This window comes from Zingiber officinale, chromosome 6B (genome assembly GCF_018446385.1).
Source record: "Zingiber officinale cultivar Zhangliang chromosome 6B, Zo_v1.1, whole genome shotgun sequence".
Lineage (NCBI taxonomy): Eukaryota > Viridiplantae > Streptophyta > Magnoliopsida > Zingiberales > Zingiberaceae > Zingiber > Zingiber officinale.
Window position 1 is genome coordinate 128313809 of NC_055996.1, and position 16475 is coordinate 128330283.

At 34.8% G+C, this 16475-nt stretch overlaps 2 protein-coding genes across 5 annotated transcripts; both read right to left on the reverse strand.

The window, feature by feature from the left end:
- Positions 1-814: 814 nt before the first annotated feature.
- Positions 815-8656, reverse strand: LOC121989461 (vesicle-associated protein 1-3-like). Of its 3 annotated transcripts, none has more exons than XM_042543533.1 (9): positions 8348-8654; positions 8222-8285; positions 4810-4880; positions 4333-4414; positions 3250-3365; positions 2801-3166; positions 2442-2504; positions 1897-1974; positions 815-1148 (listed from the first exon to the last, which is right to left on the reverse strand). In XM_042543533.1, exons 2-9 carry the CDS (start codon positions 8274-8276, stop codon positions 1038-1040), a joined length of 942 nt encoding a protein of 313 aa, XP_042399467.1. In that variant the 5' UTR covers positions 8277-8285; positions 8348-8654; the 3' UTR covers positions 815-1037. The 3 variants fall into 3 exon arrangements, with proteins under 3 accessions (XP_042399467.1, XP_042399466.1, XP_042399469.1); XM_042543532.1 differs by having other exon boundaries at positions 2798-3166; positions 8348-8653; XM_042543535.1 differs by lacking the exon at positions 1897-1974 and having other exon boundaries at positions 2798-3166; positions 8348-8656.
- Positions 8657-11071: 2415 nt separating this feature from the next.
- LOC121989462 (protein NETWORKED 3C-like) lies at positions 11072-16123 on the reverse strand. Of its 2 annotated transcripts, none has more exons than XM_042543536.1 (3): positions 15994-16123; positions 15426-15539; positions 11072-11896 (listed from the first exon to the last, which is right to left on the reverse strand). In XM_042543536.1, exons 2-3 carry the CDS (start codon positions 15523-15525, stop codon positions 11232-11234), a joined length of 765 nt encoding a protein of 254 aa, XP_042399470.1. In that variant the 5' UTR covers positions 15526-15539; positions 15994-16123; the 3' UTR covers positions 11072-11231. The 2 variants fall into 2 exon arrangements, with proteins under 2 accessions (XP_042399470.1, XP_042399471.1); XM_042543537.1 differs by having other exon boundaries at positions 15872-16008.
- Between the last annotated feature and the right edge of the window lie 352 nt (positions 16124-16475).

Sequence of the window (16475 nt, forward strand, 5' to 3'; positions counted from 1 at the left end):
AAGAATTTAATTAGTAAAGTTTAAATTAGTGCGTTGTTTTTCTTTATAATTCATTATAAAAACAAATATTATATGCATCTCCTAGTTATTTAGGAACAATATTAGGATTTTTTTTAAAGAATTACTCATTCAATTTTCTAAGAATAGTTACTTCTAATCAATTCTATATTTCAAGAATCACATCCATTATTAGATTCTAGTTCAACTTATAATCTAAGAAGTTGATGACTTCTCATTATGTTTCTTACTAGAAAAAAAAAAATTGATGGTGTCCTCCCTTAGGCTCCTTCAGTTAGTCGGACTTTGATAATCTATGAATCAAGAGCTCGTTAGCGGGGGCCAGTGTTGCGGATGTAGCTGCTTTGACAGTTGATTCAGCTCTAGGTCGATAAAGATAAAGATAAAGATCACGTGCACACGAGATATATAGAGCACTTTAAGAGAGTCTCATTTTGAGAGAAGAAAATCATACTTTCACTTACCGCTGTCGAGTCTTATATAGTCGGCGAGAAAAAATGTCCACGTTGGTTGCCACGTGAGCCCTAGGTGATAGCACGAGTAAAGTGTCACCCGCAGACTGACCTCATGCATGGGTGATAGTCATTAGGTCGTACCTCTAACATTCTCAACCTGTTAGTTAGATGTAACCTTCAGCATAGGGAAGCCGAACAAGTCGGAAAGGTTGGAGCTTGCTATGACCCCTAGGGGGCATTTGACCGAACAGGGTGGCTAAGAGGGGACGGCCAACTGGGTTACCCGGGCCGCATGACTAATAAAAGGTAAGATACAAACAATTCTCCGGTGGCACAATCAATTTCACATAAAGAGATCTTATCATTCTATGAGTCCAAGTCTATATAGTTTAACGCATCCTTTGAGTCTTGCCTTTACAAAATAAAAAGTTGACTAAAATGTCATTTTAAGTGTATAAGTCATATACATGGTCATAGCCTGAAGAGGTGCAATGGGGATATACTGGTGATTGTAGAACTACAAAATATCAGTTCCAGCAATGTGCTCAAAGTTCCGGATGATCTTCACAGGTGCAACAAATGTCCTAGTGCCAAACCAGCGAGTGTCATGTAAACCACAAAGAGAAAAGGGAAGCCAACCCGCACTCTAGCTGAACAATTGGTCCTCAGCAAAGCCTACAAGAAGAGCAAAAAACCAACCGATGATATTATTAGACGACGAGAGATTGGTAATAATGGCCCATATTACCATAAAAAAGAGTAGAGATTAAAAATAACTAGTTTCTGTTCATGCAGCTTTTATAAAAGGCTGTCAGATCAGAATCTTTGTCGTTCAGCAAGGTTGCTCTAGCAGAATATTTTTATTTTAGTAAGATCTGCTAGTGCGAAGTAACTTGATCATGCAATAATTGTTCATCAAATGAACATTCATAAGAAATCTTTCTAGCTCTTAGTAAGCATAACTGAGGTAAGATCACCAATGTATATATAGAGATTTACAAGAGTTCTTCTTGGATGAGACTTGGCTTACTGCATATAACTAAACAGATTTATCTTCGGGTCCTCCCCTCCAAATTTCCTGAACTTAAGCAGATTAATGGCTAGGAATTTCACACCATCTATTGGATCATACACATGTGTCTTAGCCCACACGGGTTGACGCAATTGGTACCTGCATAGGTGGTTACTCCAATATATAGGTCTTGAGGTCAATTCCCAACGGGTGCAAAATGTCTCATTAGGTGTCTAACTTCCTCCATGTAAAGGACCGTTATGTTAGGGTAAATGCCCCCAGTGATTTATCCACTTCTAAAGAGTGTAGGGCCACTCTGGAGGGACTGCTAAGGTGACGGCTTCACCTTTACTCCAAAACGCATGTTGGTCTTAATAGCACGAAACTTGGTTTTGTTAAAGATTAACTCACAATTTCTTGTTGCAATTTCTTTCCGTCCTGCAAGACAGCATCACTCTCTTGTGTCAAATTCATTATCATCTTCTCAGCCTGCAAAATTTTCCATCCAGACTACAATAATTATTTTCAAAACACTCAGGCTGAAGGAATCAGAATTTATCATCAGGTCAAATGGCTACATATAGACGACAGTAAGACTAAAATCTTTTGGTCCCTAATATCATTGGCTGTTGAAAATTGCATGCACAATTTGACATTTTCTAGTTCATTAATGAGCATACTGTATAGCAATATTCCAGCGGGTCACATTTTTCTTGAGCTGACTTTAGCACTTATTCGAAGGAGAAAACACAATCTGTTATTATTCATCAGACAACATTGCTTTTACTGTTTTAACACTTTTGACTCTCAATAATGGCTTGCATTTCAAACATAAGAAAATGAACCTATGGAGAACCCACTATAAGAGGCACAGACCTCTTTGATGTCATCAAATCATGTAGGAAAAACTACACTGTCATCAATTGCATGAAAGAGATAAATGGAGATTAACTAACCTCATTTAGTTTCAATTCAAGATTGCCAAGCTTCAACTTTAGTTCCTCAATATCTTTGGCAACCTAAAGAAACATTAGCCACAGTTGTTTTGTTACAAAAGGATGAAAAGAAAGATAATTTGAAATAAAAAATGAAACTAACATGGACATCAAAGACAAAGTCAATTATGTTATCTGTAAACACGTACACGAGGGGCATTCAACCATTTGCAATCTATTGTTCTTCATTTTTGTAATCAAGTATATACCAATTATGAAAATAGTATATCAGGCGAATTTATCTATGTAATAAAGATCATTAGCAAAAATATGGACAACAAATAGTGTGAATGTGGATTTCTTGGAAAAAATCATACTACAAGAGGAGGCGTGTTGTCCGCTTCAGTGAATGCTTGATCACTTGAAATATGTGTCGCGTTTGACTTATGATTTTGATGAAGGGGCTCATGCTTCACATTATCATTGATTGAGTCAGAAGACTTTTTCAAATCAGAAACTTTATTTGAGTTAGAAGGATTTTTCGAATCAGAAACTTCATTAGCTGGTGGATGTTGAGAAACGCCTTTGCTAGCAATATAGGTCTCAGCAGACTGACTGAATGCTTTTAAAACTGGCTTTTGTATGGAAGTTCCATTAAATGGTTCTGGTAATGGAAGAGTAGGAGGGCTGACAAGAACAACTCTTAATTTGTTCTCTTGAATGTATCTACCATTTTCTTTAGAGAACTGCAGAACCAAAAAAAGTTGGAGATCAAGACATATTAATCAATCATTGCAGATACAAAGATAAGATTGCATGTTTTTCTTACAAAACTCGGCACAATGTCCTCATCCGTTGTGCCATAGGGAACAACTGTGCTCTGGACAAGAAACTTATCTTTAAGTTGAAAATCAGATGGAGCTTCCTTCAGTGTTTGCATGGTAACTAAAATCACATAATCACATTATTATAAACAAGAAAATAATAGGCATTTGTCGATAAATAAGGAGTATAGTTTGAAATATTGAGATTAATTGAAGAAAACAATCACTTCATTGCTAACTAACGAACAGAAAAATCATTCTCCAGTAGCATATGTCCAATGATGGTGACATTAAAAGATACAAATAAAATAAAATATTTATGGATACAGAAAAGCACACTCTTGTTTAAGAATGTGCTTCTCTTTATCACTTGATTTGAGAAGTTAAAGAAGAGAGAAATATGACAAGGGTGATAAAATCCATCTAATGAAATGCCTTTACAAAGTATGCCATATCGTGAGACGAGCAATTATTCACAACCAGATAGACCATCTCATGGTATGTAATACAATATCGATTAACAAATACACAATGATTATAGAAGAATTCTCCAAATAGCGAACTATTTAAGTCCCTTTATATAATAGTTTTTTTTTAAAAAAAAAATATCGTCTCAATGTTTCGTCCATTAGGTGAGTAAATTAGTCATAATCTTTATATCCAGTTCATATGAACTTTTTCTAATAAGATAGGAAGGTTATGCAGTAACTAATTTAAGGTTCTAAATTACTTATAGTTTTAAGTTTCAGAAGTTTTCAAAGTCATCAGTGTCTACAAAGTATTATTATCCAGATGAAATTTAACCCCTTTTTTTTTTTGGGAGAATCAGCCTTTTTTTTTTTTTGGTTTGGATCCCTCAATGCGATCCTATTCTACATTTTATTATTATTATTATTTCTCGCTGTGACATTTCTCTTCTCTGAATGAGAATGGCTCACAGTGTCACATCAGAAGGTCTCTATTTTGTAGGATTTTAAGCATGAAATTTCTCCACAAAGAGCGCCTAAGACAATACTAATAAAAACTTCCATAGAAATAGAGCACACAAAAGCTACATATTTTTAACCTAATAAAGTCATAAAACAAACCTGTAAAGTCACATGCTGATCTGGGTAGAATGATGCCTGTATTGGGTCGCACACAGTATCGCTTAGGCGATGTTGTTTTAACCTAATAATATATGATTGAGTCAGCTATGTCATATCTGATGACAAAAAAAAAAGTGACAAACTGCAAGCCCACATGAACCACTATACAGATCTTGCCACATAGCAAATACAGTTAGGGGGTGGAATGAAATAGTAATCAGGGGAATCAGAGATGCAAAGAGAAAGGCTAATGAGCTAGACAAACCATGGAGGATTAAGCACTCATTTGATTTTACATAAAGCAGAATGTACTCTAAAATAAATAAATGTTAAATTCTACAAGCGATAATAAATAATATATGTATTAACATTGTTCTAACAGAAATTTTACAAGAATACAGAACATGAAATTCATCCTTATTTTATTCTGTGCATGTACTTTAAACTAGAGCCATACATATAGCAACAACAACTAACCTTGAAAGCGATGCATTCTCCTGAATTGTTGATAAGTTGGACAGAACATGAACTTTGTTTCTTCCGCTCAACTAGAATCAACAAAAAGAAATGCATTATGTAAGTATCAGTTTAAATTTAGTTAAAGATAGCTTCAATTATGCAATTAGAAAGAAGAAGCAGCAGATCACAGAAAAAAAAATATATTGCATTCCAATTCTTATGTTGTTACAAATAGAAAAGGTGAATCACCTTCCTCTTAAGGAAATCAAATCATAGACAACATAAGGAATAGGATACAAACAGGTTAGGCATGCAGCAAGATAGACTAAAAATTTATGTAAGATGCAGAAGAGAATCTTGGAGGTGCATATCACCAGTTTATAACAACAGAAGAATGTGTTTCTCACTATCCTGTGTACACAAGCACCTATCTCAATGTTACATAGAAAATGGCAAAGCTAAGATAGGCATACACAAAGGAGATCTTTTAGAGCTTTTCATTGCCCTTGGATTAACAACCACAAGGTTGTAACCAAGTAAATAGTGTGCCTCGTCTTTTTAGTTGTTAATTTGAGTTATTATTATTGTTGCTTTTAATTTGAGTCGAAAGAGCGGGAAAGGTGTTATTTTTTTTTTTCAGGCAATTCACTCCCTCAAGCTAGCCGCCAAGGGTCCTAACAAGTATGATGAGAGAGAACAAGGAGAGAGAAAGTGAAATGAAAGAAAAATTAAACAAATATATTAAGGGTATTTTTGTCCAAAACTTAATTTTCATTCTCATTCTATCAAAACCCAAGGAAGAGAAGGGTTTTATCAATACCCAAGTTTTTGGGTTTTATTCCAAAATCTTGATTCCATTCCCATCAACCAAACATAAGGTTTAGGAATGAATCCATTCCCTCATTCCCAAACCCCTAAACCAAACGTCACCTTAGTAATCTTTACCTGTGCTTATGGTTTCATGTATGTTTTCCTAACACCCTAACAATAGCATGAGTTCTCTATATGAATTGAAAACCCATAGTCAAGATGTTGAGCTCTCGCCCTGTTCAAGGTGCTTTATCTATTTTCCACTGTTTGATAGAACATATCATTACATTTATATTTGTCACTCCTAAATCAGGAGAAAATTTGCCTTTAATTGTCCTGCTTATCATGTTGGAGTGTATACTGAAAGCCTAAGCTTTGTAAACATTCATTATGTATAAAGAATCACATTTGGTTAAATTGTCTACATTTGTTTGTAGTTGTTCATTTAATTTATATTGTAGATAACATAGTATGTGGTGTCACATGCAGAAGATGATGTTATCAGTACCTTATAAATTATAAACAGTAGCTCACGACCAAAATGGAAAGGAACAAACCATTAGAAGGTCGTAGTGTAATTAGGTATTAGTTTATCTTGACTATATAATTACACTAGTACAATCAGAGTGTATTGAGTAGGACCATTTGAGGTCGTTTCTTTTATACTGACTTTATAAAGGAACAAAGACCTCGGTTATTATGGAAGTGTGTACTCTTAATCCTAATATAATAACAAGCATATATATTTGATATTTATTTCTTTAATTTATCAATGGGTGAGATTTAGTTCGATGAATCAATAAGCCCGATAAGTTGGGAAATGGTATCACTTATAGTGTGTGTTGTTGATTATAGTAGGAAACTGTGTCCTAGAGATACTAGGTTGATAATGTCCTCAAGAGGAGCTCATAAGGATTGTCATGTTAAACCCTGCAGGTGGACCTAGTCCGACATGACAATAAGGTTGAGTGGTACTACTCTTGGATTTAGATATTAATTAAATGAGTTGTCAGTAACTCACTTAATTAGTGGACATTCGATATCTTAAACACAGGGAGACTAACACACTCATAATAAGGAGCCCAAAAAAATGTAATTTGGGATTGGTGCGGTAGTTCAATAATAGTTCTCTAGTGGAATGAATTATTATTGATAAAATTAAGTTGTGTGTTCGGGGCGAACACGGGATGCTTAATTTTATCGGGAGACCAAAACCAATTCCTCCTCTCGGTCCCTATCGTAGCCTCTTATTTATAGAGTACTATACCCACCTATACCCACCTTCTATACCCACCAATAGGGGGCCGGCCAAGCTAGCTTGGGAACCAAGCTAGGGCCGACCTAGGTATAAATTGGGGTGGCCGGCCCTAGCTTGAACCCAAGCTAGTGGGGGCCGGCCAAATTAAATTAAAAAAAGGAATTTTAATTTTAATTTTTATTATGTGGAAGAAATAATTTATTAAAGAGAATTTAAATTAAAATATCTCTCTTATAAAAGATCTACAAAAGATTAAAGAAAGAGATTAGATCTCTTTCCTTATTAATGGCTTACGTTCTAGAATTTCGAATATGTTTTTCGATGTTGTGTTCTTTTGTTTTTTCTTTTCCTTGTGATTTGATTGTTCTGTTCGGTTAACCTAAAGTTATTTTAGGAAATTAAATATTAGATTTCTATAAAAGGTTTTGTCTAGTCGGTGGTGGTTGCTCCCATATCCAAGAAGGCCATGTGCCTCGCCACGTCAGTACTGGGAACCGATTATGGAAATTAATATTTAATGGAATTAATAACTTAAGGTGATTTGGGTCGAACGTGTTAAGTTCCGCAGGAGATCCAAGTCAAAACCTAAAAGAACAAATAGATTAAGTTTTGGATCAAACGTGTTAAGTTCCGCAGGCGATCCAAAATTTAATTTAAAAGAACACATGGTAGCTAGGAAAAGGTTCAGACCTTTGTACAAAATTTTTGTACAGTGGAACCTCTAGGCTTTCCGAGTAGCAACCAACATATCAATCAACCTTTCATGTTTAAATTAAGTAGTTGAGTGCATGAAGTTTGGTAAAAGATTGGAACCATAGTGCATAATCTTAAGCTGTAAAATTATAGTGCTCTGGATTCTGAAAAAAAAAACATGTAACAAATAAGTCCACTTCTTTTTATCAAGGAATGGTGCCATCTCGGGAAAAGCATTTTTGATAAGCATAACTATGACGCTATATTACTTGTGTCATGAAGTTCAATGAACAGCTAAGATTCATATAGCTGGGACAAATCTAATTCCATGACTATTATGATTGGTACGACCACAACTCAGACCAAGTTTCCAGGATCAGATTGGTGATCAAATTACTGATCAAATTTTTACCAAATCAAGCCCGTTTTGTTGGTTTTACTTCTGACTGTGGCGTGATTTGGTAAGAAACCAATAGTGTAGCGTGATTTAATCAAAAACAGATACACGGGGCGCGATTCGGTAAAATGCCCAATTGACGATCCATCCAATTCAATTGTATACTGCTCGACCACACGGCAAAGGCAATGAATCTTCAATGCCTAGCCGAAGGAACAAAGAAAAAACTTAGAAGCTTGAAGAGCGACTATATGAACCAGTTTTCGACTTACATGTAAATTTAAGTTCTTGAGGTTGAATCCCCACGAGCACTTGATCCACTCCCATCGGCGTCGTCTAAACCAGAAAACAGACTAAGCAAATGAATCTAAAATCGAAACAGCAACAACAATAACTACCTGTGATCGCAGAGTGGACTCCTCCACGGTCAGCCGCTTCGGGAGAACAGCATCTACGATCAAAAATGGTACATAGAATACAACGCAGGAGAGAAATCGATGGCGTAGAACCCTAGAAACTCTCAAACGTAAGCAAACGGTCGCCGGGCACTATTGAGTAAGCAGGGCAGGGAACGCGATGAGTTGTCAATAAGATGAGGAATCGCCCAAGGAGAAGGTTGCTGATTCGCGTCTCTCTCAGTTGATTGGCTCACGCGTGAAAGCGTTCGAGACTACTTCTGGCACGTTCCTTTCTAGTTCTCCGGGCGACAGAAATGCGGTTTGACTAACGTGTACACATAGTGTTTACCCGCACCGTAGCTGGCCGCGTCGGATGGGTAACGGTACTCGATGGGCGAGGGTTGTCCAGGGCAGATGCGACTTGGGGCAGGAGTGGACTGACCTTCTTGATCGAAGACGAAAGCAAACACTGGCGATTGGTTTCACGTCGCCATCGGTTGGGACCCGCAGAGATCTCCCGGCTACCTACCGGTGGGCAAAGAACTGGGGCCCGCTGCCGATGGGAACAACTGGTGACCTGCGGAGAAATCAGGATGTACGGGTACGCGGTGGGTGGATTTGGGTGGTTGGGGAAGGCGGGAATTCAACGTATGAAGATCAATTGACTTCGTCAAACCAAATGACCAATCGCTCATCGTGGCAAATAAGTTGGAGAAGATGAGCCAAGTGTGAAGATTACCCACTTATGTGGCAAAACAAAATAAAAAAAAAGGCACGGAGAAAGGTGGAGAATTTTGATCTCAAAATTTTATATAGTAATATTTTATATTTAAAAAAATCACATTATCCAAGAGGGCTGAAAATTATCTACTTAGATCAATCCACTTGATGATAGTAAATGAGCAAATCAAACTTTTTTTTTAATCTAAGTATCTCGTTCATCCAATTAATTTTAAAAATAATTAGTCCGATCTTATAAAAAAAATTTTATTGATCATCAAAATAAATTTAAAAGAACAAATAAATCCTGACAAATGACTCAACATCATAAAATTTTCAAATTCCTTAGATGTAATATGTTGTGGATGAGATTAAATCTTCATTGCCTAGGGAGTATATCCTACCTCTTATTTTACCATCGCATCATAATCCCAGAGCAAGGGTGTTGTTGTCAATAGATTTAGGATCGATATCCAGCGAAGTACGGAATGCCTTGTTGTTTGCTACTACTATTATTGGACGAAATTTTCTGTAATTTACCTCTCTTTCAAATAGTAGGGATCATTATGGAGGGACCGTCGAGATGAGGATTTCACCTTTTTATTATCAATAGTCCCGGAACAAAACAAATTTAACTGGTTAATCAAGTTGAATGGGTGGATCAGGGACGGATAAGCCATGTAGATGGAGCAAACCAATTAGATTGAATCAGTTGAGATAGGAATTAGATTAGGACATCAATGATTCAAGCAAATTAATAAGATCACAAGCACAATAAAAAGTTAAATAGACTGTTCGAACTAGGCATACTAAACAAATAGACAAGTCAGTTGGGAGTTTAAATTAGTCATAAAGCTAAATTAGTTGAACAATTTATTTTTATAAATTTTTTTTATCATCATGCTTTTGTCAATTACTTGTAATATATCCACGAATAAAGCATCTATTTTATTTGCTAAACTAAACAAAAAAGTATTATAGGGTAATTACCCTAAAAAATCCCCAATATTGATTATTGTCATACACACATACTTTTTCAAAAATATCTTTAACCCCTTAAAAATATTAAAATATATAAAAAAAATATTATGCATCCCCTAGATATTTAGGACCAATAACATATTTTAGCTCTAAATTTAATTAAGTGCTTAAAATGTTATTTAAGACCCCTACATTTTTTTTCTTTCAATTTTGATAAAAAAAAATCATAAGATATAATTATCAATTCTTATGGTCTTTTTAACAGAATTACTCTTTACGGGCAATTCAATTTTCTAAGAATAGTTACTTCTGATCAATTATATATTTCATGAATCATATTAATTATTGGACTCTAGTTCCACGGTAATTTAAGAAGTTGATGCATTCTCATTTAGGAGAAATATTTAGGATATATTTCTTACGTAAAAAAAGGACAGTCTGTACCAAGAAGCTTCCGTTATATGGGGTCTCGGAGAAGGATCTATTATACACAGTTTTATCCTACTTTTTTTTGTAAGAGACTATTTCTAGGATTCGAGTCCATGACCTTTTGATCACATGACAATAATTTTATCATTGCGCCAAGACTCTCCTTCATAACTTAACTAGGAAAAGAAATTAAAAAAATAAGATAATAAAAAAAAAAATCTCCGGTGGCGCAAAAAATTTCACAACTTAACTAGTAGATGACTACTAGGAGGATTATTGCAGTAACACAAAACAAAGAAGAGAGAGAAATTAATGGAGACGAAAGTTGCAAACAAGTCAAAAGCTTCACGATACAAGGATGATCTTCTAGATAGCATCATTATCTAGATATGCTACCATTTCACAATGATTAAATAAAGGTGTATGCATAACCCATCAATACATACAATGATACAAAGTGATAACAAACCCGTTAATATAGTTACCTAATCAAGGAGTTATCCCAAACTAAATCAGTATGCAATCAATTGTTAACAATGAAAACAATAAATGAGATAGGTATCTATTTGTTATCTATTATTTAATATCAAATTATACTTGAAACGATATAACTCAATATATATCATGGCACCAATACAATGTCAAATTAAGTACAATTCCTATAGGTAAATTAGCTCGATGAAACATTCTGTTGATTTAGCTTAGCAAACTTAATTCCACAAGTACAGAGGTAAAATCCAAGTCTATATAATCCTTACAAAGCTACAACTGTAGTTTGGTTCTTTGATTTCCCATGAAACAGCTTTCCAGAGAGCATACCCTTGGTCAGTTTCTTAAGCTCAAAGAAGCCACCCTTTCTCTCCTCCTGGTGATCCTTGATGCATTTCCTCAAAGTAACATTCTCCTCCTTCAGGATATCCATAGATAAAGCAAGCTGTCTGATGACCTCCCTTTTCTCTTCATTTTTCCCTGCTATTTCAACCTTTAGTTTAGCATTCTCCTCTTTAAGTCTTTCCAGTTCTTGTTTCAGTTTCACCGAATAGCCATTGCTCTCTTCATCTGGCATCACTCTTAACTTTGTCTCTGCCACAATTTCTTCTTCAGGATCATCAATTTCTGAGTCTTCTGAATCAAAGGAATCTGATGAAGATTTGGTTAACTCGTCTGTTTCACTGCCGCTCATACTCTGTGACAAGCTTCGGTTGAAGTAGGATGGAACAACTGATATTGAACGGCGTACTCCAGATCCGGACTTCAGTTGATCATATTGCTCAGCCAATGAGCGATGAGTTCGGTAGAAATCTTCGATCATGTTCACGAGCTGAGGCCTCTTCTTATAGTACATCTCGGCACGCTTAGCAAATGAGTCAGCATCTTCCTCTACAAGGTTCAGCATCTGCCTGGTTTTCTCTTCCAATTCTGCTTAAGAAAGAAGCATACTGAACACCTGAACCTTACTAAATTTTAATGAGAACTTTGCATAACCAAGCGTTAGAACACATTTCTTTTTTATCCTTCTTTAGTCTTAATTTCATAAGCAGCACTTCTTTTTTCATTATTTAGTCTGAACTTGAAACTAACTGTTCCAGTAATAAACCCTTTACAAAATTGTACAGAACACAGTATTAAGTAACAAAAGTAAGTTGCCAAGACCATGGACAGTCAACTTCCAACAACTGACGCGATATTTGTAAATCTTATGATATCAAGCATTTAAGCTACACCAAAAATTATAAACAATATGAAAAGGAAATAAATTTGTTTATATTACATACAAATCTTTATACCATTGGAAAAATGATGCCTCCGCTTTCAAATCATTTGAATACATGGAACAAAATATAACTGCATGCATTGAGTAAATTGACGAATAGCTGAAAAATGATGCCTCCGCTTTCAAATCATTTGAATACATGGAACAAAATATAACTGCATGCATTGAGTAAATTGACGAATAGCTTGTCCACAGATTATCAAAATGATGACTTTGAAATTCGTAACCCTTTGTTAGGTCAAATATTTGATCTACAGGTAAGACTTGGACAAAGTAAATGTTCATACATCAAGCAGTCTGCAAAGTTTGTGGAAATTTATTTTTGTAACCAATTAAAATTATTGGCATTGGAGTGGAGTATCTTCACTTGGATTTGCATGTTAGACCCACTTTGTGGGTTGATAATTACTTCTACAGTGCCTATGCAAAGGTCAGGACTCAAGCCAATGATAAAATATGACTTGAGAGATCATCTTACAATAGAAGGCTTCAGAACTATAAGCTCTAGGTAGCTCACACCCAATAGACAATCACATTACAAGATGTTACATGCCCAAAGATAAAACTAAAACATTATATTCACCCTGTAATCCTTCATAGATCTCATGCCTTTAGATCTTCAACTCCTTGAATCCATTGAACTCCTCACTGAGTTGGTGTGGCAACCCAACCCAAAGCAACACTTCGATCTGAGTCTCAACTTTCAAGTTCACTAAGCTCTAGTACACCTACTCAATCCAAGCCAACTCCGTGGCTACAAGCTCCATGAGGTCCAACACCAATGCCTGACCCAAGCCTCCAATTATGAGTCCTCTAAGCTCCCACCCAAGCTCTTGTGCGCCAACTCAATTCAAGACTAGCTCTCAAGCAATAAGCTCCTTGCCAAGCTCCACAATCTCTATGATTGCCACATCAATAACTCAATCTCATTGAATCTATTGAGCTCCATGTTGCACTCAATCTAGGCCTCCAACCCTCACAATCTCAATGATCACCATGTGCACTATCCAAGTACTTACACATTTAAAGCGCATATAAAAACCACAAGAAAAATCTACTTAAACTAGATTGACAACATATCAAAATAGTGTGGTTAAGGCTAACCACAAGGTAGGAGTCATTTTCCTAACAAATCTTGAAGTATAAGAGAGGAATTCATTGGGTCAAGGTACTAGTTAAACTCTCTTTAAGACAGATTTACTTAGACCATCTCCAACCCACATCATCAAATTTGGTGTAATTTTCACACTAAAATGGTGCAATTTCAGCACCGAACACTATTTCAACTCCAACCCATCCACACCATATCACACTAAAAAGGAATATTCTATTATTCTTATTAATTTTTTATATTTATGCATATCAACAATTTTAATATTTTATTGTATTATGTTTACAAAATTAGTGATAATTTATAAATGTAATTATAATTAAAATATATTAAATAAAATTAAAATAATAATTTTAATAAATTAAATATTTACAAATATACATAATAAAATTTAAATATGCTATTAAATACACTTAATTTAAATTTATAATAAATAATAATTACATTTAATTATACTATAAATAAAGATAAAGAAAATAATAATTATTAATTAATTACATTTGATTTTATAATAATATAATAAAATTTTAAAAAAAATCTCTCCATCACCAAAATGTGGTGTTGCACTATTCACATCACCATATTTGGTGTGGGATTTGGTGTATGGGTTGGAGCAATTTGGTGTAAAATAGGGCATCTCCAACCCATCACCAAATCACCAAATTTGGTGTAAATTTAACACCAAATTGCTCCAACCCATACACCAAATCCCACACCAAATATGGTGATGTGAATAGTACAACATCAAATATGGTGTTGCACTATTCACATCACCATATTTGGTGATGGAGAGATTTTTTTTTAAATTTTATTATATTATTATAAAATCAAATGTAATTAATTAATAATTATTATTTTCTTTATCTTTATTTATAGTATAATTAAATGTAATTATTATTTATTATAAATTTAAATTAAGTGTATTTAATAGCATATTTAAATTTTATTATGTATATTTGTAAATATTTAATTTATTAAAAATAATATTTTAATTTTATTTAATATATTTTAATTATAATTACATTTATAAATTATCACTAATTTTGTAAACATAATACAATAAAATATTAAAATTGTTGATATGCATAAATGTAAAAAATTAATAAGAATAATAGAATATTCTAAAGAATATTCCTCTTTAGTGTGATATGGTGTGGATGGGTTGGAGTTGAAATAATGTTTGGTGCTGAAATTGCACCATTTTAGTGTGAAAATTACACCAAATTTGGTGATGTGGATTGGAGATGGTCTAAGTAGTCCTCAATGGAATGGCAATCGTATCTTAAGATGCATCGACCTCCGTTATGGAATAGTAGTACTTGAACCTTAGATGCTTGGGATTTACTTGGAACAGAAAGAAAAGAAGAAAGTTAGAACTAAATAGATGAGGAATGCTTGAGTTTCTTGGATTATTTAAATACAATCTGAAGGTTTCCTTTTATAGGGATGCCTTAACAAATTCATCACTAATCCTTTAATGTCACTCTTGTCATAAAGATGAGACTTGATACTTTGTCGATCATGATGCCTGAGCGATTATCCTTAGTCTTCATTATGGATAATATCACTGAGATCATAATAATGGGAAATCTTATATATGAGATATCTCTCATCTTAGACAAGCTCCTCTAAATCCTTTGGGATTAACCTTCCATCCTAGAAGTGTAACTCTCAGTCACAAATTTTAGAGTCAAGAAGTAGACATCCACTTGTGAAACAAATCTAAGATAAAAATCCAAGTGAAAACTCTCTGGCACCAACAAACTTATTAGTTATGACAATCGTTGGCATGTTGATGTGTGTGGTTTAATGCGATAAACCACTGAATTTGGGTAGTGCATTAAAATATATAGATTAAACATTGTTGCATATTCTTCACTAAAATCATCTAAGTATCCACTAAAAACTATAACTATGTAGCAAATAATGATTTGTACAACCTACAGCACAAGTAGTCATACTCATACAAGCATACAAATTTAATATAAAGAAAACAAAATATTCAATGCATCAACATCTAACCCAATACTATAACAACATGGAAATAGCAGCATATAACCAACCGGAAAGCGTCATTGACAGCCATGAAGATTGTGCTGAATTTTGGCGCCTGTCTTGGCTAGCAAACCACCATGAGTACGATTGGCCCGTTTGCACCGTCATATTAACCTACTTACCTACATCAAACAATAAAAAAATTCGAAAGTGAGCGATTTTACAAATAACACGCCCATAAACCCTACTCGAACTCTTCATTTACTTTTTTGATCTTGGCGTATAAGCCAAAACCTAACATGATCAAGATGATACCGAGTCCACAATTGCTCAAAAAACAACTTTTAACAAGAAGGAACAAAAGAAGGGGGGAAGGGAAAACGACTCGAAGCACGAAGAACAGGTGGGTAAATTGGGGGAAAAGGAGAGAGGTAACTGGAGATGGGGATTAGCATGCATCAGTATGTATGAGAAACTTCAAATAAAGCAAAACTCTGTAAGTCTCTCTCCTTACATTACTCCTAACTTCCCCTGTTCAATCCATTCTTCCACAAGATGAATCAGGGATCGATCGAAAGCGAGAAAGGAGGCAAAATGGGAAATGCAATAGAAACAGGAGAAGAGGGAAGAGCGGACCTTGGAGCCTCTCTTCTTCTTCGTCTGCCCTGGCCTGGAGACAGCGGCGCTTTCCTCGCCGTAGTTTAAATCGAGGCGCTCCTCCCAAGAACCTTTTTTTGTCGCTGTTCGAACATGTCATTTCTTATTCGAGTTTTTGAATTTTGCCGTTTGTTTATGTTTGACATATTTTGGTTTGGAACTTAAGTTAAAGAGAAATACCACTGACTATGAAGAATTTTACACTGGATGCCACTCTGGGCTAATACTATACAGCCTTGCATGTTGCTCGAATTTAGGCTCATCCTAATTTCACGATAATTTTTTTTATTGTCCAGAATATGAAGAAATAATCATTTATTGACGATGAAATAGATAATATTTATGATTTTAGTGATAAGTTTTCGTTCGAGATTCTTAAAATTTATAATAGTTTTTGAGGAAGAAAAGGGTAGAGAGAGTAATAATATACAACTTGAAGGGTAATTGTCCGGTCTAGCTTA

What these genes read in the sequence shown, in the direction of transcription:
- LOC121989461 (XM_042543532.1), bottom strand. Translation starts at nt 8,276, where the DNA reads ATGGGAGTGGATCAAGTGCTCGTGGGGATTCAACCTCAAGAACTTAAA. An exon ending in ATCAGCATGTGACTTTACAG is followed by an intron (nt 3,366 to 4,332) that starts GTTTGTTTTATG and finishes ATGTGATTTTAG; the next exon opens with TTACCATGCAAACACTGAAG. An exon ending in AGAAATTGCAACAAGAAATT is followed by an intron (nt 1,149 to 1,896) that starts GTGAGTTAATCT and finishes CTCTTCTTGTAG; the next exon opens with GCTTTGCTGAGGACCAATTG.
- LOC121989462 (XM_042543536.1), bottom strand. Translation starts at nt 15,525, where the DNA reads ATGACGGTGCAAACGGGCCAATCGTACTCATGGTGGTTTGCTAGCCAA. An exon ending in GCTGTCAATGACGCTTTCCG is followed by an intron (nt 11,897 to 15,425) that starts GTTGGTTATATG and finishes TTTCTTAAGCAG; the next exon opens with AATTGGAAGAGAAAACCAGG.